Below are 25,255 nucleotides of genomic sequence, written 5' to 3'. Positions count from 1 at the left end.
TCCATCCACACAGAGGCTCAACACACACTGCAACAAGCCCGTCTTTCTTCCTCTAAACTGTCTGTCCGACATTCTTCTGATTAATGAGTTGAGTTCATTTCAGAGCATGTGATCACTAAACGATCTCAGACATGAGGAATGAAGGAAAGGATCACAATCTCAGCTATAGCTCACTTTAGCATCTGTTCCCACACAAACCTGCTTACTTGTGTAACTAGCATTTTATTCCCTTCACACCTGCCCTCTTTTCTCAGTAACATGACAAGCTGTGTTTTTGTTTGTTTGTTTGTTTGTTTTTGGTGAGGGAACGACTGTTTATCGCTGCTATAATGTAAGCAATAACAGAAACTACTTGTTTCACTGGTGTTGCAAAAACATGAAATAGATCAAATGTTCTTTAATAAATAAAAATTGTAAGCGTTGATGAATTGCCGTGGTATAAAAGGAATTAAACCCACACACACACACACACACACACACACACACACACACACACACAGTGGTCTCCAATTCAGTCATATAGACGCCCTGTGGAGAGGCGCGCATGCGCAGTAACGCCTCCCGTCCTGGCAGCTTCACTGCTACCTCACTGGAGAGGAGGACTCAAACTTCCGCCACCGTCATGGCGGCACTGTGCTGCTTCTGATATGGAAAAAAGGAGAAAATATCAAGCCAGGCCTCCTCCATGCGGGCCCTGAACACAGACTTTGAGGATTAAGGAGTTGGAAAGCGCAGGAAAGGCGTTTTTTGTGCGGGTCATGGCGGCTCACAAACCCGCTGAATGGGTTCAGGCCGTCATTAACAGATTCGACGAGCAGGTAAGAGAGAGAGAGAGAGAGAGAGAGAGGAAATGTCCTTTATTGTTATTGTTATTGTTATTATTAAATGACTGGCTGTCCTGCAGAAGCACTTGTCTGTCCCTGGACACACAGACAGCTCGGGTTTTGCTTTCAGTGTGGTGTTATTTTGGAGCTAGCCTGCTGAGCTACAGCCTGACAGCTGCCTGACAAGACTCAGGGATATTATTTATAATTTATTCTCTTCCTTTACACACAACTGCATTTCCTGTGGCTCGGTTCAGCTTTCAAATTCTTCTTCATGAGCATGCCAGGCTCTTCTGCAAACTCCTGAAGACATGCACACTAGCTGTCAGGGAAAAGAAAGTCAGCTGAGCCAGGGGCTGTACCCCAAACCGCTGTCTGCTCCCTTTAATAAGGGCACTACTTTCACTTCTCTGACTTTTAAATAAAAAAAGGATTGGAAAAGTTTCAGAGCGTTGTGTGCCTGTCCCTTAGTGTGATACTATAGTTTTTAATAGTGCGCCACTTCTGGAAAATGATTACAGTTGTTGTTGTTGTTGTTGTTGTTGACTCATCCTGTACTAGCTTTGCGTTCATCCAATGACAAGCGCTCTAGAAAGTATATGTCCCGCCTCCCGGGGGCGTGTCTGTAAACATGGTTCATCTGTGCCTCGGTGTAGAATAAATACACTATACGGCCATAAGTTTGTGGACACCTGACCATCACACCCATATGTCCATCTTCCCCAAACTGTCGCCACAAAGCTGGAAGCACACAGTTATATAAGATGTCTTTGTATGCTGTAACATTACACCTGTCTTTATACACCATCAAGGCTTCTCTGCTAGTAAGAGTAAGAAAGTCTTTTCATCAGGTAGTGTTTATATGTATATATTTGATGCCCAGACAAATACAAACAATATAAAGATCATTCTTTAGCTATAAATGTACCACTCAGATGCGTCAGGTGCCTCCCGGTGATGAACCTGCGGCTTTCTGTCAACATCAGCACTGCTGAGAGTCAACCTCGACTCACACATGTACACCATAACTCTAAAAACACAGCATCACATTGCCTATCCTTCTCCTTAGCCAAGGGTGAAGGGTATTTCACAAATATGGAAGGAGTCTCCAGTGTCAGGGCTTTGTAACAGTCTTCAGGACAGAGGATGGTTTCTCTCTAACATGACAAGCTGCGTTTAGTTTTTCTGTAAATGATAACAGGAACTAAATTGTTTTGCGGATGGTCCACAACATTAAATGTAACTATAAAAGGATAAAAAGTATGCCACGTTGTTCTTTAATAAAGAAGAAATTGTAAGTGTTGTAGTATAAGAGGAGAAAAACACTACAGGATATCATGATGTATATCAGGATATAATGTCCCAGCGTTTTTTATCATGGTTTAGCTGTCAGACTGGGGATGTTAGACTTGCACTCCAGGTTCTGTCAGAACAAGTGCTCCATCACATGAGAACTCTGGATCTGGATCACAGATGCTGTAGGATGGCCAGCGACTCCATCTGACTGTATTATACATCCTGTGTTATTGTATTATACATCAGACCCTGCCCAGTGGCTCAGTAAACTTTAATACAAGTGTAATAAAGATTAGAACTGCATCTTAATGCTAAGCCTGTTCTTAGCACTACATAATCACAAAATAGGATTTGATGAAGTTAGCTTTAGCAGGATTTATGCAGGGTTTATAACTCTACACCGATTTAATGCAAAAAAAAACAAAAAACAAACAAACTGCACTTTTAGATAAAGTTCTCCAAGAGATAGTTAAGGGTTCTTAGCTCCATAACCTGCTACCTGGAATCCTCCCTGATAGGTGAACTGACTGTCGTAGGATTTTACATAGAACCTTTAAGGGAAAAGTAAAGAAGTTTTAAGGGTTCTAGATTTGACCTTTTCTGTGTCGTATGAGTTGTAATGTTTCTAAGACAGATTTTTGGAACCGTTTTAGAAAAATAGATTTATCAAGGGGCCTTGGAGAGTTAAGATTGGACAGTGGAGTTCTTAGCTTTCTAACGGGGTTCTGCTCAGAACTCCATCTGATAGGGAAACTTGGTGTTCAAAGATTAAGGACAAACTGAAGAACCTTTTAAAGGTCCTGATTTAACCCTTGGGTTGATGAATATAGTGATTTAAATCTGTTATAAAAATTGATAGATGCATGCGTGAATGGGTGAGAGTAAGGTTTCAACGATTCAGATTAGAGAAGGAGGCATGGCTCTGGTTCATGTCAGTCTCAGTGCAGGAGGCGTGGCCTTTCAGTCTCAGTCTCAGTGCAGGAGGCGTGGCCTTTCAGTCTCAGTCTCAGTGCAGGAGCTATGGTCTCAGTGTCAGCCCCGGGAAAGGAGGTGTGGTCTCAGTGTCAGCCCCAGGAAAGGAGGTGTGGTCTCAGTGTCAGCCCCAGGAAAGGAGGTGTGGTTTCAGTGTCAATCCCGGGGAAGGAGATGTGATCATTTTTGCAGCAGTGGTTAAGGTTGAGGTTCTGAGCTAATAACCAGCGTTAAAATCTCAGGCTTGCTTGAGAGACACTGTTGGGTCCATGATGTAACCCTTCAAATGATTCTGCGTCACTATTAGCAAATCGCTTTGAATAAAAACATCTGCCTGATGAAATTTGTCTGTATAATAAAAATTTGAGTATTTGTACCTCACATTTTTCACTGAAGTTGAGGAAACTGAGATACTCAGTTCTGTTATAATCTGTGGTGGATGTCAGAGACTGTGTGTGTGTATGCGCGTGTGTGTGTGTGTTTCCTCCTGTTCTAGGTGAAGGGATACACACTTTCCTTGTCTGGTCTCTCTGCAGTCCTGGCAGTTTTTGGCAGAGTACTCAAGGGCTTGTCTACACCCTAAAGGAAGTTCTGAACCGAAACAAAGTGGCCTTGTGTTTGTCAGCCTGGCATGAATATGGATGTCAGCATGTTCTTTCTCTGTGTGTGTGTGTGTGTGTGTGTGTGTGTGTGTGTGTGTTCCGGCCTGTCCGGTCCCAAGATTCTAATTTCCATTTCCTCTCCTTGCTGTTTGGTAACTTGTCAAACACGTGGCCCTCGTTCTGTCTCCCTCTCCCCTGACTTGAGGGTCAGTGAGATCACCTTGTTGATTTTTCAGTGTGTGTATCCACCGCACTGTGGTTCCACTGGTTCTGTTGATGTTTCTCTGAGGCTTCCTCTGAACCCGGGGGTGCGGAAAGGATAAGACAGGGAATCCCGACTAAACCAGATGCCTCTTCTCCCAAGGCTAATTTATTACATAGTGATAGAGGCATGATGACTAATTTCAGCACTCTGTGTGTGTGTGAGTGAGTGTGTGTGTGTGTGTGTGTGAGTGAGTGAATGAAGAGATGCTGCAGGTGTTCCGCTGTGGCCTGGAGAGGAGTGGCACCCTCCAAAGACATTTTTGTTCCTGCGTGTGTGTGTGTGAGGGAGGTAGACAGACAAGGGCCGTTTTTTACCGAGCTCTCATGACGACCCAGCCGTCTGCTCAGCCGCATTGGCAATCTGCGTATGAAAAAATGCTGAAGACAGAGGCTTTTCATTTGCGCTGTGTTTTCAGTCTTCATCTGTGTGTACATTCATGGAAAGCTCTGAAAGTTTCACTGAAGAATGCTCAAGTTTGGGCTTGCGTTTGCATTCACACCAACACTGTTTAATCTTGTTAAGAAAGGAAATTTCTGGCATCACTCCTGCTGGGCTTGAAAACATCCACTTTAATTATTGTACAATGAATAACACACTTCGGAGTGTACTGTTGTAGGAAAATAATCAACGACAGGGTGTTGTGACACGGCCCAGCGTGCAGCTGAGTTACTATCCCCACAAGGTGATTATTTTTCTATAACAAAACATCCTGAAGTGTTTTACACAGCAATTTGCCATTTATTTATTTATTTATTTATTTATTTAAACGATTTATAGTTACATTTAATGTTGTGGAAACAAAAAAGCAGCTTGTCATGTTACCAAGAACCTGCAACTCTTTTGTTCTGAAGACTTTCACATGGTGGAAAACTTACTGCCTGTTATGAACCACTGACACTGGAGACTCCTTCCATAAATGCTAAATAAACAAACGTTGACATTCCAAACAGTTTGGCTAGCTTATCCTTGGTGTACATATTTTCCAGTTGCCTAGCAATGGTGTTGTTCTGACTTTAACCACTTGAACTATGTCAGTAACCTCATTTCACTTTTTTTTCCATTTGAAAGCACTAAATATTACTTTTTTTGTTATTGTTTTTTTTTTTTTTTAGCTTCCAGTCAAAGTCGGGCAACAGAACACGCATACCAAAGTCAGCACGGAGCACAACAGAGAATGTCTGATCAACATCTCCAAGTACAAGTTCTCGCTGGTCATCAGCGGCCTCACCAACATACTGAAGAACGTGAACAATATGGTAAGTGAATAAACACTTCACCAGACTGGGCGACTTTATTGTGTCATAGTTTAATGCGAGGTATCAATACACATGTCGGAAATATCAAAGAAATACAATCCGTACCCAGAAAATGGTAACACAGACACTAAATTTGAAAACAAAAAGGAAAACAAGAGACAAGAAACAGCACTCATGTACAGTGTGATTGGCAAGACTTCGCAAGGAAGAAAAAAACAACACTGAATAAATAACCAAACTAATTCAGGTGAAACACAGAACAGGTGAACACATAAGTATAGTGAACCAATGGAAGAACAGGAAACTTGACAGTGAATACAATTTCTGCTATTAACGCATCAGTTGTTACTGCTTAGTCAGTGAAAAGTGTGTCTGAAACACAGCCCAGACTTTCATACACTACACACAATGCAGTATAAATGCGACTTAACTCTCGTGCCTCTCTTGCAGAGAATTTTTGGCGAGGCTGCAGAGAAGAACCTCTATCTATCTCAGCTCATCATCTTGGACACTCTGGAGAAGTGCCTCGCGGGGGTGAGCTGCCTTCTGCCCTTCCTGTCTCCTGCCCAATACCCCTCCTCTTTCTTTCTATCTCTCTCTCTCCCTCTCTCTCTCCCCATCCCAAGGCCTCCTTAAACCCCTGAGATGTGCTGCATCTGCCAGCTGCAGTAGATGAGTTTTGCAGATGCTTCCTCGTCTTGCCGTAATGTTTTCACGCTGCTTCACCCCCTCAGCATTCCTGCTGCACTGGACTCACAGTCTACACGTCTTCATGTCTTAATGTCCGCCTTGTTGCCTAAAGCGAACACCGCTTTCCTGAATTCAGGTTCAGCTTGTTACAGTCTCACTTTACGTAAAGTGTGTAAGACTGATTTCTCCTTCGGCTCAGGTTTTGGTGCTGGATTTGTCCCAGGACTTCTGATTATTATTTATTCTGATATTGGTGTAAAGGGTCAGCCATCTTTCTGCATCTCTGTCTCTCTCTCTCTCTCTGTATCTGTATCTCTGGCATCTTCTGTGACATTCCCTATCTGTACCTCTCTCTGTATCTATCTATTTCTGTCCATATTTATCTCTCTCTGTCTATTTCTGTATCTGGCTTTCTGTAACTCAAATGTCTGTCTCTTTTTCTCTGTCTGTTTCTCTGGTTCTTTGTGTCTCACTCTCTTTCTTGTGTCTCTTCCCCCCCCCGATTCTTCTGTTTATCTCTCTGTCTCTTTCTTTCTCTCCATCTGTTTCTCTCTAGCAACCGAAGGACTGTATGCGTCTCGATGAGACGATGTTGGTGAAGCAGCTCCTGCCAGAGATCTGTCACTTCATCCACACGTACAGAGAGGGGAGTCAGTACGCTGCTGAGCTGCGCAGCTCCGCCTCCGGGGTTCTGTTCTCGCTCAGCTGTAACAACTTCAACGCCGTCTTCAGCCGCATCTCCACCCGGTAACACACACACACACACGGTGTCTGTTTGTCAGTCTCTCTGTAGCTATGTGATGTACTGACGAGGTTCTCCATCCGTGCAGGTTACAGGAACTGACCGTGTGTTCAGAAGACACGGTGGATGTCCACGATATCGAGCTCATCCGCTACATTAACGTGGACTGCTCCAAACTCAAAAGACTCCTGCAAGGTCGGTCATTTCTCCATCACGGTATTGCATCATCAGTACAACACATTAAAACCTAGAACTTAAAATCGACTCTTTCCTCTACATACTTGTTGATATACATGCATTTTAGGATCTGACTGAGAAATTGTTTGGCTTATAAAACCGGTCGATATTACTGCAGACCGTAAACTGCTGATACAAAATTAGAAAATCTTGAACATGATGCTATTTTAAACAACAACCACTAAACACTCACAAGAATTGATTTCTAGATTGCTGTATATGAGGGTGAGTCAGATCACAACCTCAGTATCAGTGGCTCCACAGTGCAGTGCTGAGACATTGAATGAAATCTAAATTATGTAGAAGAATGATGCACTTTTGTGACACCTCTTTGCAATAAACAAAGCAAAATATAAAAAAATGTTCATATAAAATTATGTTAAAATAATAATTACATATATATTGTCCCATATCAGATGTGTTCATATCAGTCAAGGACTATTCTGTTTAGCACATAGTTTCAGGATCATAAAATGCGATTTTCTCCTTTTCTCCAGAAACAGTGTTCAAATTTAAAGCCCTGAAAAAGCCTGCGCAGTTGAGCATCATCTACAGTCTGGAGAAGGTGTGTGCATGTTCCAAACCATACCGTGTTCACTAATATAATGCACTGTTTTGCACCCAAAGGAATTGTGTAGACCACAGGATATGTCTGAAACAGAAAGTACCTGCCTCACTGCCTCGCTGGTCAATAATGTGTGTGTGTGTGTGTGTGTGTGTGTGTGTGTGTGTGTGTGTGTGTGAAGGCATTCTGGAATTGGGTGGAGAATTACCCAGATGAGTTCACTATGCTGTACCAGCGACCACAGACAGACATGGCTGGTGAGGCCCGGACTAATATCACCTCACTTATTATCCTTCAGTAACATAGATAATAGTTGTTGTGTATATATATTGTGTGTGTGTGTGTGTGTGTGTGTGTTGGTCTCAGACTGTGCAGAGAAGCTCTTTGACCTGGTGGACAGTTTTGCTGAGAGTGCAAAGAGGAAGGCAGCCGTGTGGCCGCTGCAGATCATCCTCCTCATCCTCTGTCCCAACATCATACAGGAGCTGTCACGAGAGCCTCTGGAGGAGAGCAAGGTCAACAAGGTATACACACACACACACACACACACACACAGACACACCATGCCATAGTAAAAAAAGGAGCCACTAGTTTTATTTCACTGCTTGTTTGAATTTTTCTTCCTGTTTCTTTCTTTCACTGCCACTAACTTCTTATCGTGCTCCTTATCGTTCACTGTTAAAATGTCTTTAAGTATGACATTATAATATTTTTTACACATTACTGCTTGAGTCTTCACTGCAGTGTGCTGCTTGTCCACGTTTCGTTTTAGAAACTGTTTATAGAGAGTCTGAGGAAAGCTCTGGCCGGACACGGGGGCACCAAGCAGCTGACGGAGAGCGCAGCCATCGCCAGCGTCAAGCTGTGTAAAGCCTCCACCTACGTCAACTGGGAGGATCACTCCGTCATCTTCCTCCTGGTGCAGTCCATCATGGTGGATCTGAAGGTGTGTGTCTCAAATGCATGAATGTTTACAGCACTGAGCTGAAGAGTCTATTACTGTTAGATTACTTGTTAGATAAACTTGTTAGGTTTGATTGGAAATGATTTATATTTGTTTTACTGGTACTGAGCTTTATATTAGAAAATGAACATCATCCTGTAAATATAACTGCTGAAGTTTTAAGCCTGTTTAATTAGAGTCCTGTAATAACTAACACTACTTTAATAATATTTACTGATCTCCACTTCACACTGAGAACCAGAGTTGTGTGGGTTCTATCAGAAAACTGCATGTCAGCGTGTGTGTGTGTGTGTGTGTGTGTGTGTGTGTGTGTGTGTGTGTTTGTGTGTTTGTGTTTGTGTGTGTTCTCCCCTAGACTCTGCTGTTTAACCCCGCTAAGCCGTTCTCACGTGGTGCAGGCTGTCAGAGCGCAGACGTGGACCTGATGATCGACTGCTTCGTCTCCTGCTTCCGCATCAACCCACACAATAACCAGCAGTTTAAAGTGAGATCATCATCATCAACATCATCATCATCATCATCACCTTGTAGTTTCGCAGCGTTAGGATCATCACAGTTACACTGTTACAGTGAGCTTGAAGGAGTCATAATGAGTTATAACTGCATATGATCATTTCTCACGTGTGGTGTAAAACTACTGTGTTTAGTAGAAGTTGTTACTGCTACTTTTCCTCTTTTCTCTTTCTCACTGTGCTGTTCTGTCTTCTTCCAGGTCTGCTTGGCTTCATCTTCACCATCCACCTTCCACTTTGTCTTGGTGAACTCCCTGCACAGAATCATCACAAACGTAAGTGCTGCTGAACATCTGGCCAACCTCTGCCTTCATCTGAAATCTGGGCTAAGATGCTAGGAGCAAGGCCAAGAATGAGGCTAAGGGGCTAGAAATTAAGCTAAAATCCCAGGATAAGACTAAGATGCTAGAAATGAGCCTAATATGCTAGAATGAGGCAAAGATACTAGGATGTTGGGACACGGTTAAGGTGCTAGGATTCTAGGATGAGGCTACGATGCTACGATGTTGGGAAAAGGCTGAGATGGTAAGATTATAGAAAGAGACTTGGTTGGTAAGATGGATTAGAAGTCAGTCTAAGACAAGTCTTAAATGTGAAGATAATGCTAAGATGCAACGCTGCTAAGTCTCCTCTGTCCTGCTGCAGTCTCCGCTCGACTGGTGGCCCAAGATCGACGCAGTTTACTGTTACTCAGGGGAGCTGCGCGTCATGTTCGCTGAGACACTGGGCTGCAGCACTCACACTCCCCTGCGCATGACGGTGAGAATGTGTGTGTGTGTGTGTGTCATCAATTAAATGTTTAAAATTCCATGTTTTGATAGAATTAACATAATTCTGAAATATTATCAGTCTTTTTTATCAATCTTAATTTTTTATTTATTTATTTTTTTTTATAATAAACTTTTTAGAAGACCCATTCGTCATTTGATGTGAAGAAAAGCCACATCATTTATGGCCTGCTTTTTAAATAAATTATTATTTTAATAATAAAATATAATGTGGATGAAATTATGTTCACTAAAAATGAGATTACGAATAAGCAAATCTTTTTCTGTGGCTGAATCTCAGATGGTGTTCATGTACTGAGCACTATGTAGGATCAACTGCAGCATTAATTTATACCCTAACTAGTGAGCATTCAAATTGACTGGGGAATCTTTTAAAAGAGATGATGATGATGATGATGGTGGGCTTTTATGTGTTTTGTAAACTGAATATGACTGATTTCTAATCTCTCTCTCTCCCTCCCCCCCTCTCCCTCCCCCTCTCCCTCTCCGTGTTAAGAGTCTGACATTTAAGGAGAAGGTGACCAGTCTGAAGTTTAAAGAGAAGTCCACCGACCTGGACACCAGGAGTCATAAGTATCTGCTGCTGGCTCTGGTGAAGCTCATCCACGCCGACCCCAAGCTCCTGCTGCATGTGAGCTTTTTATCTTTTTAATCTCTCCTGTGCTCTCTGACATTGACTCATGGATAAAATTATAATATTTAAAGGATTACTTGAGTCTGCTGCCTCTACAGAGTGTGTGTGTGAGATGAATTAAGGATTTTGACATGTTTCACTGTACTGAGAAAAGAAGAGGAAACCTTTTTACTGCAAACTCACTTGTAATGGAAGTCTAAGGGCCGTTGCCTCAGCTCTGCTCGATTCTGATTGGTCAGAAAGTGTTGATTTGTTTTCTGTAACAGCAGCTCTCACAGTAGTCACAAGCTGCTATAGTAACAGCTTACACAGGGACTGGCATGGACACTCCACATTATCTAACCCTAATAATAAATGAATTTTAAAAATGCTAGGATTATTTTACAATAAAAATTATGTATATAAATGTTGCTCTGGTGAGTATTTCTGTATCAACATGTTTAACATTTATGAAAAGTTACTCTCGGGGCTTTAAATTAAGCTGAGCTGTTAAGTGTTCAAACACTGTAAAGTCTTCAGGATGGAGGATGAAGTGCACTTTGTGGATGTGACAAACTGCATTATTTCTGATTATTAATTTCAAGAGACAGAAAAAGAGAGGATGGAGAGGAAACTCCTGATTATAGCTGCAGTAATGTAAGAGACAACAGGAACTTATTATTTCATAGATGTTCCATAACATTAAACATAACTGTAAATGGATAAAAAGTATGACGTGTCATTGGTTCATTTAAAAAATTGTAATCGTTGGCATTTTGCTGTGGTATAAGAACAATAAAACAGTTTTGGATATTGGAAAATAATCATCTTTGAGGTGTTATCACCCTGTTGTTGATAATTTTCCCATTAAAACACTCCTGATTGTGTTTTTTATTCCTTACTTTTGTTCCTTTATATCATTAACTCCAAACTACAACTGTGAATGTGTTAGGATGAGACAGATATGAGAGAGTTTTGCCAAATCTGTACTTATAAAGTTTCAAATTTCCAGCCATGGAGCAATACAACAAAAAGTAGTTCTGATTAAGTGTTCAGGTGTCCATGCACCATCCTCTGAAAATTAGTCCCGTCTCTAAAAAGATTATATTATATAATTATATATGGCTTATTTGAGTGAATTTATTAAAGTGCACAACAACTGTAATGTCACTTCAAGATCTAGATAGTTACATAAAGCTGTCTGGCCTCTTCTTATTTTCAGTACGTGTTAGCAGTGTTAGCGTTTATTCCTCAGACAAGAGTTCTTACCCGTGTGTTTCTCCGTGTGTGCATCAGAACCCAGGGAAGCAGGGTCAGGAGATCCAGAGCAGCACAGCCGAGCTCATCAAAGGGCTCATGCAGCTGGTGCCCCTCGCCAACCTGGGGGAAATTTCCCAGGAGGCCATGGAGGTGAGACGCGCGCGGCCATGCTGTGTAGAACACGTATCCTGAAACAGCTGATTTAGTGAATCTCATCGTGCCACACGATGTCTATCTCTCTTTCAACAGCATGTTATAACACATGATATGTTAAGTTGCATAATGTCTATAAAAATCTACAAAACAAAATGGAAGATTTTACAATTTTAAAGATCGCTAACAAAATATAAACATGTAGCTACCTACTTCCAGTGAAGGTTTGTAATTGTTATAAAAATACTGACAATACTCACAATTGATACTATATTGCCATATTGCCCAGCTCTCTAGCTGTAGTTTTTGTCCTGTTAGTGTTGCTAACTATTAATTCTTATAATTCTTAATTAATTAATTCTTAGTTCCATTGTAGTTCACTGTATAGTAGCTTTTGCTTGTCCAAACATTTACATTATGATCATATTTATTTGATAGATATATGATGGAACAGATTTTGCATCTTATGTGGCAATTTAGAAAAACACGCTTTTTTGGAACCAATAAAATGTCATCATATTCATTTATCACATTACAGCTTCCTGCTTTATTTTCTGCTGTGCGCAGCTTAGTTTGGAAGTGGCAAGTCAAAACCTGGAATTGTCATTTTCATCCTGCGTTTGAGCTCATAGTGGGACAAAAAATGTGCATGCCTTCATGTTTGCTTTTTGTTAGCAACAAAGCAGTCTAGCCAGCTAATGTTAGTGATCTGAGTGATGTATATTTACCTCCTTGAAACTGTATAGTCCGTGTTATAGATTTAACAAGTGGATATGTCCATATATTCATATGAGCTAAAACAAATAGTAGGATACAGTATGCGGCGTAAATCATTTAAAGGTACTGTTGATGTGAGCAGCCATGTTGATTTAACATCATGTGCTGAACTCAGTGTTGAGGAGACCTTCCCGACTTTCACAGTAGGAGTAATCCAAAGTTTGTGCTACGAGCTTTATTCGAGCACAGCATTAGCTATTTATTACAATGTATTCGAGCAAGCATGTTCCTGGGGTAAATCAGTTTTTTCTCTGTCGTGAAGGCTTTGCTGGTCCTGCATCAGCCAGAAATCATCGAGCTGTGGAATCCTGACGCTCCCATGGAGACCTTCTGGGACATCAGGTACGGCTTAGCAGAACTGACCTCCGCACACCTGAGCAAAGATGTGTAGGTTAGATGTGGTTTCGAAGCTAGGTCCTGTTTTCTAATCCTTCACTTTAAAATACACCCCACTCGATACATATACAATGAAGTGGAAAGGTGAGGTTTTTAAAGTAAACTGTGCAATAAAACTCTTTTTACAGATAACCTTTATTGTGTTCTTGTTCAGATTGTTCAGATGCATCTGTACTAATCACTCAGAAGACACAAATCTTCTTTGTCTGTAATCTTCCACTAAAGTTCAGTGATTTTCATAAGCCAATCGAATTCAAATCGATAAAACCAAAGTCCCGCCCATCCAGATCAACAACTTGACTCAGAAATATGTCAGGCTGTGGAAGACAGATACATTCGTTTTAGGTTGTCTTAAAAAATAAAGGTGTTAGAAAAGGTTCTCACTCCAACATGAACCATGTTCAGTTCCTTGAAGTCCAAGAATCTTCAACTATTTTTGGTTGTTGTCACAATCAACTGAATAATAATTTTTCCACCACCAAGATCTTCAACACAACTATAACATTTTCCCCACAGTTCCTTGTGGCACCACTGAAAATAGTTAAAGATCCTTCAAGGTTCTTTAGGAAACCAAAAAAATGTTCCATTACTTGGTTCCTCTTGGACCGTAGGAGTGCTGACCCCTGTGCGAACCCACATCCTGCTTCTTGATCCTGATCTTCTGAACCTGTGATTCCCCGAGGATGATTTGTTTGTTCTGATATTAGCTCCCAGGTTCTTTACTTCATCTGCTCGAAGCTCATCGGCCACCAGCTGATCAACAGCACCGAGATTCTCAAGTGGCTCCGAGAGATCCTCATCTGCAGGAACAAGTTTCTCCTCCGGAACAAAGTGAGCCATCTGACGTTCTTCCCTCTGTTTACATCTCAAGTCTTCTTCTGATCTGTAATCTCTTTCACTTGGACACATGAAGTTCATAGAAAAATATTTGTTATCTCTTCTGCTTGGCTTTGTTTTATATCTCAAACAAAGATCTCAAAGATCATCTGATCTTTCAGAAGCTGCAGCTTCAAGACCAAAATGGTGATAACTGAAACTGAAGCTTGGATGTGAATGTAGATGTGTAATGCACTTGGCTTTCCTGCATCAGCGCCATAAGTGTTGATGCACCGTCTCAGACCAGCTTCCAAGCTTTGTTTAGATCTGTAATCTTGACTTTCAGGACTTGATGATAAGGATGATTTCCAGTACTGATCCCGTCAGATTTAACATGTTTTTGACTTGATGAGCTAGTATTTTTTTTAGACGTGCCGTAAATCTGTTTATTGAGTGACATTTTTCTTTTCAGATTTCAAAACCAGGATCACTATTTCCCATAAAGCACACACAATAATAATTTAGATACACAGGTACGCTAAAAAAACTGCCAGCAGTACAGTAGTGTTGCGTTTAAAAAATGCTATAAATAACGTAGAAATATGTGTTATATATTATTATAACATATATGAAATGTTAAATCTAAAATAATATTAATATTATTTAATTAATATTAAGTGTTAAATAATAATAAAATGGTTTAATAAATACATTTATTTGTTTATGTTTTATGTAATTTATGTAAATGTAATCTATTTTGTTATTAGTTTTTAGTCTATTTTATAAAATTAAATAAAAATATTCCACAGTGAAGAGAATTTATTTATTTATTTTTTTACAATTTTAAGGAGTACAATTATAAAATAAGATATAAGAATAAGTATCAAAAGCTATCACAATATTTCCGAAGCTCATACTGTGAAATACATATATTTTAGGATGTATTGTGGACATTGTGAAATATTTCTTCTTTTTTTTTTTTTAAAGAGAAGACTTACACACAGGTAGCATTATGTGAGCGTTGTGCATTTTGTGTGTGAGTAACAGCTGCTTTGTGACAGTGTCCCCTGTTAAAAGCGCTATACAAGTAAAACTGAATTGAACTGAGTAACACAGCAGTACGAGTAGGGTGTGGATGGATGTTCCTGAGTTTGAATTAGTTACCAAGCTGCCGTGGCATGCTGTCTAGTGTCTAGTGCTCTTAGATTAACTATTAAGCTGATCTTACGAGTTTTTCAGTGATGTCTGTCTAATTTTCAGGCTCTTTCAGTCTCTAATCCTGGAAATCTCTTCTCTTTTGACGCATACAGGAGCGTGCTGCGACGGGCAGCAGCATCCCCATGTGCAGGCAGGCCCAGGCCAAGCTGGAGGTGTGTCTCTACATGTTCCTGTGGAGCCCAGACATGGAGGCCGTGCTGGTGGCCATGTCCTGCTTCAGGCACCTGTGTGAGGAGGCTGACATCCGCTGTGGCGTGGACGAGGTGCCTGTGCAGACCATCCTGCCCAACTACAACACCTTCATGGAGTTCGCCTCCGTCAGCAACATGATGGCCACAGGTTCAGCTTTTTAACAAATAACAAAAAGTAGGGACATGAAAAGTCTACTGTAAGAACACTACCAGAAGAGGGCAGCAATGTGTGTGTGTGTGTGTGTGTGTGTGTGTGTGTGTGTGTGTGTGTGTGTGTGTGTGTGTGTGTCTTTTTTCCAGGTCGCTCAGCCTTACAGAAGAGAGTAATGGCTTTGCTCAGGAGGATAGAGCATCCCACACCTGGCAACACTGAGGTCAGGGAAATGAATTCACTTTATCGTCATTTATTTTATTTTTACTGGCCTTTACCAAGTAATACAACTTAAACAGCAGTTAATAAATAATCACACTTTTAAACATATGCACAGTCATCACATAAAGCAGAAATTCCCAAACTTCCAAATCCCAAATCAAAGCTGAAGTCCCATGGAGGTGACCTCGCGGCCGGCACTTTGTAACGGTATTGCTCAGAAAACACAAAAGCTGATGTTTTATTTTTTATTATTATTTTTTTAGCCCTACTGGTGTTATTGTGTATTTTGTATATAAAAATATAAAAATTCTTTACAATTTAAAATCTTTATTTTATGTATAGAGAACTGCAAACCAAATTATCATTGTATTCCAGCACTAAAAAAAAAAAGAAGAAAAATGTGAAAATAAAAGGGGAAAAAATGCGAATGTGCATTTTGTCATAGGCAGAAAATGAAAAATATTTTATTTATAGTGTACATAAGACTAAAATAATCCAAACATGAAGGATGCCAACTATTCTGGCAACATATTTTTGATAACATGAATACGTATTTGTTTTATTTAACCTTACACAATCAAAAGACTTTTTTTTTTGGTTAAAATATTTTCCATTTATTCCTCTCGCCACCTATACCACACTGCTACTTTTTTATTAAAATATGTAAAATAAAGATTATATGAAATATGAATTATATGACAGTGCAGTGTAAGTATTGCTTGATTTTTTTTTCTTCGCTAAGAATGTGAGTCCTTTAGACATATTTTGTAGAAAATCGTGAAATTTTCTACATTCAGCGTATGTTTACAGCAGGCACATATATATATATATATATTATATATATATATATATATATATATATATATATATATATATATATAATATATATATTTTTACCTCTGTGTTACATCCTCTTATTTGGATATTGGTATAGGGTTACACGCAACAGTTTAGACCACACATGTCAAAGTCAAGACCCGTGGACCAGACACGACCCGCTGCCGTGTTTTGTTCAGCCTGTGTGAACTATAAACATAATATAAAAAAAACTAGAATGTACATTTGAGTGATGCTTGCCTGTGCAAAATTCAACGCCAATATGCAGCTGCACATGTCTTTCACTAGGGGGAGCTGCATGTGTGCACGCGTTTGTTAAAGCGTAACTAAGCTGACCTATATCGGTAGCTATGATTGTATTTAACTCGGGTTTTTAATATAATCGGCTTTATGGCAGTCCGTTTGTGTGCATGTAACGTCATTAGAATACCCATAATGCAATTCTCCTCTTTCGCACACACATCCCGAGCGATTTGACGTATGATCCGTGCCTGTGAGTCAAACGGTGCGGGACTAGTTAGGTTCTGAAGATTTCCTGTGGAGATAGTAAATCTAACCAGAGTCTCTGTTTGACTTTTTGCTCCTCTAGACTCATTTGACATTAGTGTGTATTGCGAAACCCAACAGCAAATTCCACGTGACGTGCACATGGGATCAATTCCCAGATGGGATTTCCTGATCCTTTGGACTAAGGCGAACACTTGGACATGTCATTCATGTCTGTGCCACTGACGGTGTGGGAGTTAGCAATTATAACAGTGCTGCTTGCATCGCATAACCGGCACCACTAATAAAATCAAAGTGAAAAGAAATGTCTGGTCTCAGAAAGCCTGAGACACACAGTGACAGGTGATTACGAGGCCTCCACTAGGCTACACTGTTGCTCAGAAAACACAAATGCTGATGTTCTTTGCACTAATAATGATATCTTTTATTTTTCATTCAAATGGAGTAAGTGACCACGTGTGTCAAAGTTAAAGCTCGTTGACCAAACGTAGCCTGCTGCCTCGTTTCATGCTGAAACTCCTGATACAAGTCAGAGCCACATCTGAAAACGATTCACAAGCACTGGGTGATTCAGTGATTCCCTCCAGGCCCGGGGGGTTCTGCTGTAACAGTAATCACAGCCTTTATGTATACACAGTGTCCGAAAAGTCAGGAACCAGCAGGAGTTAAACTACATATTTGCTTATTTATTTACACTTATTTTTATATATATTTTTTTTCTTACCCGTGAAATATTGCATTAATACTGAATGAAAGGGTAGAGGTGATAATTCTTGGTACTCTCATCGGTTCCTGACTTTTCAGACACCCTGTATATTTATTCATAGGTCAGCTCCAAAATTATTGGCACCCTTGGTAAAAATGGGTAGAAAATCTTGTGGGGAAAAAATGTCCTTGTGGTTATTTTTACATTAATATATGATGGATGAAGGTCAACACTCTTTTCACTTCTCTTTCATCTGAGTGTTCTGTCATCCTCCCCATGCTGATGAATGAGTAAAGCGAGCTTGCCAAATGTTTGTAGAATACATTGTGTGTTGTAAGTTAATTGTAATTGAATCAAAACTTTATTTTATTAGCAAGATCAACTTTTGTCACAAATATTTTTGCAAGCTATACTGATTTCCCCCAACTTCTGTAGTATGGGCTGCTTTGTGTAGATACATAACATACTATATGTACACCCTTGAAGGGGTATTATTTGGTAAAACCAAAATTTGGATTAGTGTGGGTGGGTGTGTGTGTGTGTGTGTGTGTGTGTGTGTGTGTGTGTGTGTGTTTGGTCATTTATGTAATTTTTTTGATCAGGTACCTAAGATGCGTGACACTCCTGGATGAAAACTTTAAAAAGCTGCAGTAATGTTGACCTCATCTTCAGCTTTCAGCTTGTTTGCCCTGTTGCTGTACTTTTGCCGTATGCTAACAAGTCAAACCCATCATTCATTTTGCCTCACTTCTTTTTCTTTACATATTGCTCTGCTCACGGTGCTGTAGGGAATCTGCCTTGTTCAGAAGAGTGTTTAGAGCCTTAAAAGTTTCTGGTGCCTCCCTGGAATCCTACTGCACTCGTTTCTTATGCACATTTCTTACGTGCTTTTAAGAGGATGTGCACAAAATAAGCAAAGGTTGTAAAAGGCTTTCTTGTTGCGAGTCATTAGAAATGAGGATGTCAGGATGTGTAAATAAATAAACTATGTCTGTATGAAAATTTATTTACATATTTATATTTAGTCAGGTCACTCTCTAACTGAGGATATATTATTGTGATATAATTGTGTATTATATATAATTGTGAATACTAAAGACATAGAAAAAAAGCTCTAGCTGGCTGACTTCTTTGACACATACAATTTTGCCAATATGTTTTACATGATTTTTTTTTATGGTATTTACAACCCAAATGTTCTTAAGCAAAATATACACAAAAACATGCCAGTAAAAATAAGGTTCCAGGTCAGCTCTATTATTATGCTACTTGTTAAATATGATCATGTATTAAGATACTAAAAACAATGTATATATTGATGACAATGCATAAGAGACATTTACAGATATGGAATGTGTTACCAATTACAGAATGGCTCACGTATATATTAAATGAAAAATCCTCATGAATTTATAGAATATATGCAAACTAGTTTGTTGCTAACATTATGTTGCTGTTACAGGCTTGGGAGGACACGCATGCGAAATGGGAACATGCCACCAAGTTAATCCTGAACCACCCAAAAACAAAGTTAGAAGACTGTCAGGTATGTCTGAGCCTTGTGTTTATGAAAGGTGTGAAATGTGCTGTAGAGTGTACCGAAACAACACCTGACCTGTTTGTTTTTTCCCTCAGGAGTGGATCAACATGACGGGATTCCTGTGCGCGCTGGGCGGTGTGTGTCTGCAGCAGAGGAACCCCCCAGGCCCGGCCACCTACAGCCCCCCGATGGGTCCGCTGAGCGAGCGGAAGGGCTCCATGGTGTCCATGGGCTCATGTGAGGGCAATGCCGAGACGCCACTCAGTAAGTTCCTGGACCGGCTGCTCTCGCTCATGGTGTGCAGCCATGAAAAGGGCGTGCAGATCCGCAACAACGTCAAGGACCTGGTGGGTCTGGAGCTGAGCCCGGCTCTCTACCCCATGCTCTTCAACAAGCTCAAGAACAGCATCAGCCGCTTCTTCGAAGCACAAGGACCGGTCAGTGTTTACAGTATAGAGATTTTCATGGTAGAAAGATAACGGTAATTAGACGAACATGTACTTACACACTTGATGTATATCATTTCCCTTAATCAAGTTTGAAGTTCATGAAAGAAGCAAAACGTGAACATGTCTCAGCAAATGGCATTTGGTGTAAGGAGAAATTATGTACAATGAATTTTTGTTTTTCTTCTTGTTCGTTTCATGTGCATTGTGTTTTGCCGTGCTGCGTCTCTTCTAGGTGCCAATCAATGAGACAAACACGCAGTTTGTGGAGCAGACCATCGCCATAATGAAGAACCTGTTAGATAACCACACAGAAGGCAGCTCTGAACATCTGGGTCAGGCCAGCATTGAGACCATGATGCTCAACCTGGTCAGGTAAGAACTCCGCCCTTCACGTTTATCTCCATAACTACACAGTTCACACCGCATGGTCAGTAGTTTGTCGGGATTGTGCTGGCAGGTACGTGCGCATTCTGGGCAACATGGTTCATGCCATCCAGATCAAAACCAAGCTGTGCCAACTGGTGGAGGTGATGATGGAGCGCAGAGATGATCTGTCCTTCTGCCAGGAGATGAAGTTCAGGTGAGAGAACGGTCAGATTATCTCTTCAAGCACTGCTCAGACAGAACTGATCTGATGTGTGTGTGTGTGTGTGTGTCTCAGGAATAAGATGGTGGAGTATCTGACAGACTGGGTAATGGGAACCTCCAACCAGGCAGCTGACGATGACGTCAAGTGTCTGACGAGGTAACTTGCCAGGACAAAGTTGTTTATTTTCCAAAAACAGCATGGCCCACAGGAGTTTGCAACGATTACATTAAGTTATTAATGAATGATACTTTTAACTATAAACAGATAAAAGTGTCATTCAGTGTAATGTAACACCTTCCAGAGATGTTAAACAAACCTCTTTTTTTTTTTTAACAGATAACTTCACCACATCAAACTTTTTTGGAAGTTAGTTAGTTAGTTAGTTAGTTAGCATCATAACTGTCTACATACTATGGAAAAAAAAAAGAATGTCCTGAATATTTTTGCTCCAAGTACTCAACTACTAGTGGGTGTGTGTACTGAAAGCCTTATACACTCTTGTCTTTGTTTTTCAAGTAGCCAGGTGTGTGACCTTACATTTCATGGCTGCAAGTTGATTAGGGTGTGTTAAACAGAATAGTTTTCTACTTTTTTAGTAGTAAAAAATAGTAGTTCTGAGTAAATTAACTTTAAAATGCTTGCATGATACTGAACCAGACCTTTGTGTTAGAAAGCAGTCATGTACGAATGTGCTTTGGGATGTTAATGTTCACAGTGCTTGTGCTGGAGCGTATGAATCTGTGTTCGATAGGGATCTGGACCAGGCGAGTATGGAGGCTGTGGTGTCTCTGCTGGCTGGATTACCGCTCCAACCGGAGGAAGGAGACGGGGTGGAACTCATGGAGGCCAAGTCTCAACTCTTCCTTAAGTAAGACTGGAGCTACACACACTGTTTTCACACGTCCGTGCCTTTGTCCTATGAGTCCTTCACTAAAATAATACATTTTCCAATAACTAAACAGGCTATATAGAGCAGTTAGCATCCACGTGATCCCTACAGGCTTTTAGTTAGTGTGTTAGCTATAGTAGCGTGGTTGGGTGGTGTAGTTGTTAAGCTGCAAACTGCACAGTGATTACAAATGTTATACTATATTATACTGTATATACCATTTTATTATACCATTTTATATATACCATATAGAATCCAGGGAGTAACTTATGTAACAGTGTACTGAAGCAATTATTGCAGATGTTGTAATAGTTAAACAAAGGTTCCCTGTAAGACAGCAAAGTGCTTCTAAAGCTGTAGGAAGTGAAATTAATAGATATTTGAAATGGTTAATGAAGTGACAACAATCAAACATTTTGACTATCAACTGGTATATTTATATAAATATATATATATATATATATATATATATATATATATAACTTAATAACTTATTCCTCTTAAAAGAGATCTCCACTAGAGTACACTCAGAGCTATAATATTAGCATCCATCAGGTTTCCATATCAACCTGTAAAATGTGAAAAGAGCGATTTCTGTGATGTGTATTTGTCACTGCAGTAGCGTGTGGATGTTAAACACATTGATGAGTGCCGTTATTTGCTCTAAATCTTTCCATTGCACAACAAATGCTAACGTTGCATAAATTTTTAAACAAGCCACGCACCAAATAAGCCAAATGTGTACATGTAGTTAAACACGAGTCAGTCCAGCCTTAGTTATTAAGTAATGGCACTCAATTAACATAATGTATTAGGAGTGAACTTTTACTAGCATGTGAATGAAAAACACTTTTAGAAAATAGAGTGTGGTGTGTGAACAGGATAATTGTAGTTTGGGCTTTTATCCCAGCACATTATCTTCCCTCCCTCAGGTACTTCACACTCTTTATGAACCTGCTGAATGACTGCAGCGAGCCGGAGGACGACGGACAGCAGGTGGCTGGCCGTAAGCGGGGCATGTCGAGACGCCTGGCGTCTCTGCGCCACTGCACTGTGTTGGCCATGTCCAACCTGCTCAATGCCAATGTGGACAGCGGCCTCATGCACTCCATTGGTGAGCATTGGTGAAGGGAAAATCAATCCAAACCAAAAGCCTGATGAACTGGAACCATGGAATCGCTGACTGAGTCATTTTATTACCATCTCGCCCACTCTGTTAACTTTATTTGTTTTTATGGCTGCTAAAAAAATAGTTGGACTGAGGAGTATTTTAAATATTAATATAATATTAATCTATATTCCTCAAAGGCACCATAAAATGCTACAGTTTCATCCTCAGTAAGAAATGAATATCTTCTGAATTTGAATTATTGGAAACAACCTCGCCCTGCTCCCTCTTAGTTTTCCTTTTTCCTCATCCTGTACCAGGTCTGGGCTACCACAAGGACCTGCAGACCCGTGCCACCTTCATGGAGGTCCTCACCAAGATCCTGCAGCAGGGCACCGAGTTCGACACGCTGGCCGAGACGGTGCTGGCCGACCGCTTCGAGAGGCTCGTCGAGCTCGTCACCATGATGGGCGATCAGGGAGAGCTGCCCATCGCCATGGCGCTGGCCAATGTGGTGCCTTGTTCTCAGTGGGTCTGTACTAATGTTCAGGCTGTTTGGTTCACAACAGCCAAAATACAAAATCTTCAAGTTGGACTGTTTTAAAAACCACAAAGTAGGGCCTGACTAAAGTTTGGTATTGATGGAAAACACGCTGTTAAAGAGCTAATCATGTCTCTGATTCATGGGTTGAATTTTGTTATTCTGCTGAATTCCCAGAGAATTCACTGTGAATTCCAACACGTGGTGTAGTGTAACGATAAACTGATAAAAAGTTATTCAAATTCAAATTTTATTTGTCACATGCATAACCATACACAGTACGACTTGCAGTGAAATGCTTTATATATATTTAATAAGTAAATTGTAATCCTTGGCAAATTGCTGTGGTATAAGAGGAATAAAACACTTGTAATGTGCTCTTATTGGAAAATAATCCACTCCGGGGTTGATATCAGTAACTCTGCTTCACATCGGGCCACATCACACTGTCCTGTCGTTGATTATTTTCCTGTGACTGCACACCCCCAGGTGTTTTGTTTCCTACTTATTTAGTATGAATTTATTTTATTTCATACGATTGCTCACTATCTCTTAGTGACGTCGTCTATTTGCCTGAAAAGGACAGGATATTTTAAACAAATACAATTTAGCAGTCATCATTTCATAGGAATGATTTTTTTTATTATTAAATTGTTGAATTATTGAATCATCAGTAAAAAAAGCCAGACCCTGCTACAAAGTAATACGAGATGTTTTTAAACTAAATTCTCCAATACAGTACATTTAAAATTGTGGCTTTGTGCACGTGACAACAATGTAAAAATCATCACCAAACGATCATAATGTGTTTCTGGTACCAGTTATATATAATTATTACATTGCAAAAAAAATTATATCTTAGCAAGTGAAGATATTTTGAATATAAGTTTAAAAAAAATCAAATATTTAATATTATGAGATTATTAAGCCTATTTCTCGAAATATTTACTAATTTCAAGCTTAAAATTGGCAGATAATTTTGCTTCTTTCTTGAAATAAACACTTAAGCGTGTGTGTGTGTGTGTGTCTGCTAATAGAGTAAGACAATGTAAGCTTGAAAATGAGTAAAATATCTAGAAAAAGGCTTAATATTGTAATCTTATAATAGGAAATACTTGATAAATGTGATTATATTCAAGATATGTTTACTTGCTAAGGTCATTTTTTTGCAGTTTATAGTTAAAAAAAAAAAAAAAAAAGGAGGACTGTCTTCCATTCTGACCTTTAACTTTGCCTGTACATCACTTTCCAGACTGATTAGACATCATTTAGATTTCATGAGGCTTTTGCCATATTTGTGTATGTAAATGTGTGAAAACACAAACAGTAAATCAGGTGCCAGATCTTGATGTACATGTCATGGTTTGTGGTTTTTTTGTTACTAGTCTCTCCGTGTGGTCATGTGTGTTTGTGTTCCCGTGAAGGACGAGCTGGCTCGGGTGCTGGTCACACTGTTTGACTCACGTCACCTCCTCTACCAGCTGCTGTGGAATATGTTTTCTAAGGAGGTCGAGCTTGCTGACTCCATGCAAACACTCTTCAGAGGGAACAGCCTGGCCAGTAAAATCATGACCTTTTGTTTTAAGGTTGGTACGCATGGTGGCAATGCAAATCCCAAAAGCCTCTTTACTGAACCACACGTTTTTCATAAGGAAGTGTGTCTTTGAGAATTTGTTTAAAGTTTTTTTCCACGTCCATCCTTCCCCGCTCTTCTTCATTTTCCTTTGTGTTTCTTTACCCATTTCTGTCTTTTTTTTATTCTTGCTTTTTCTGTTCTTTCTAAATCCTCTCCAGGTCTACGGTGCTACGTATCTGCAGAAGCTTCTGGAGCCACTCCTTCGTGGAGTTATCACGTCTCCTGAGTTGCAGATGATCAGTTTCGAGGTGGATCCCACCAGGTAGCATTTTTGCTGTTAGACTGATACCAGACATGCCATAGAGATTTGTGATTAGACATAATGATCAGATTTAATTCACTTGGTCTCTTTGGTCATTATTTTGATCAGTCTGGCAGCAAATGTCCACCATTTTCTAAAAATCCATTACAGTATTGTAAAATAAGAAACATGAACTGCATGAGCTTTACTTTCCTTTGCTCAGGAGGTGTGCATTGTGAGGCAAATGCACACAAACATAAAACGTATGCAAATAATCCAATTTTGCACACAGTCAAGTGCAAAATTTTGCATACTGAAGACAAAAAAGGTTTGTTCTTATCATCAGAGCAGCTTTTGGATCTGGTTTAGCTGTAAGATTCACGCCACTTCCATAGCCCATACATCGGCTCTCACGGTTTTCCCTGACATCCCCGCTAGAATTTTAGTCTTAAGTGCAAAAGACGTCCTTTTCAGACGTCCTTAGGAAATTTACTTCCACACTTAAGCATAAGCCCAGTATACAAAAATTCTGTAGCTTTCAGATGAATCTCTAAAGTAGCAAAAGGTGGCAGCACTGAGGTGGAAAACCTGGAACATGTAACCCTTCCATACTCCATACTTCCATACACATGTACTTCAGTAGACTGATAGTAGACAGAGCTCGTAAAGAAGTACCAGCCTATCACATAACACTACTACATC

The 25,255-nt window shown here is 40.1% G+C and overlaps 1 protein-coding gene across 3 annotated transcripts in view; it reads left to right on the top strand.

Moving 5' to 3' along the window:
• Positions 1-557: 557 nt before the first annotated feature.
• Positions 558-25,255, top strand: part of nf1b (neurofibromin 1b) — a 70,713-nt gene continuing 46,015 nt past the window's right edge. Inside the window, exons 1-28 of one of the 3 annotated variants that reach the window (XM_053241494.1) lie at positions 558-818; positions 5,072-5,215; positions 5,666-5,749; positions 6,462-6,652; positions 6,736-6,842; positions 7,382-7,449; positions 7,631-7,706; positions 7,816-7,973; positions 8,222-8,395; positions 8,769-8,897; positions 9,126-9,200; positions 9,571-9,684; positions 10,210-10,344; positions 11,623-11,736; positions 12,779-12,858; positions 13,620-13,743; positions 15,039-15,285; positions 15,438-15,511; positions 19,023-19,106; positions 19,196-19,537; positions 19,782-19,921; positions 20,007-20,129; positions 20,211-20,294; positions 20,890-21,006; positions 21,960-22,141; positions 22,456-22,667; positions 24,101-24,262; positions 24,471-24,574. In XM_053241494.1, the coding sequence (XP_053097469.1) occupies positions 759-818; positions 5,072-5,215; positions 5,666-5,749; positions 6,462-6,652; positions 6,736-6,842; positions 7,382-7,449; positions 7,631-7,706; positions 7,816-7,973; positions 8,222-8,395; positions 8,769-8,897; positions 9,126-9,200; positions 9,571-9,684; positions 10,210-10,344; positions 11,623-11,736; positions 12,779-12,858; positions 13,620-13,743; positions 15,039-15,285; positions 15,438-15,511; positions 19,023-19,106; positions 19,196-19,537; positions 19,782-19,921; positions 20,007-20,129; positions 20,211-20,294; positions 20,890-21,006; positions 21,960-22,141; positions 22,456-22,667; positions 24,101-24,262; positions 24,471-24,574 (3,704 nt within the window). In that variant the 5' untranslated portion in view covers positions 558-758. Of the gene's footprint in view, positions 819-5,071; positions 5,216-5,665; positions 5,750-6,461; positions 6,653-6,735; positions 6,843-7,381; positions 7,450-7,630; positions 7,707-7,815; positions 7,974-8,221; positions 8,396-8,768; positions 8,898-9,125; positions 9,201-9,570; positions 9,685-10,209; positions 10,345-11,622; positions 11,737-12,778; positions 12,859-13,619; positions 13,744-15,038; positions 15,286-15,437; positions 15,512-19,022; positions 19,107-19,195; positions 19,538-19,781; positions 19,922-20,006; positions 20,130-20,210; positions 20,295-20,889; positions 21,007-21,959; positions 22,142-22,455; positions 22,668-24,100; positions 24,263-24,470; positions 24,575-25,255 lie in introns of those variants that run through there. The other 2 variants (XM_053241493.1, XR_008304586.1) reach the window with 2 other exon arrangements.

Source organism: Pangasianodon hypophthalmus, chromosome 17 (assembly GCF_027358585.1).
Source record: "Pangasianodon hypophthalmus isolate fPanHyp1 chromosome 17, fPanHyp1.pri, whole genome shotgun sequence".
NCBI lineage: Eukaryota > Metazoa > Chordata > Actinopteri > Siluriformes > Pangasiidae > Pangasianodon > Pangasianodon hypophthalmus.
The sequence above is the reverse complement of the archived record's forward strand: the minus strand, read 5'-3'. Positions and strand labels throughout refer to the sequence as shown.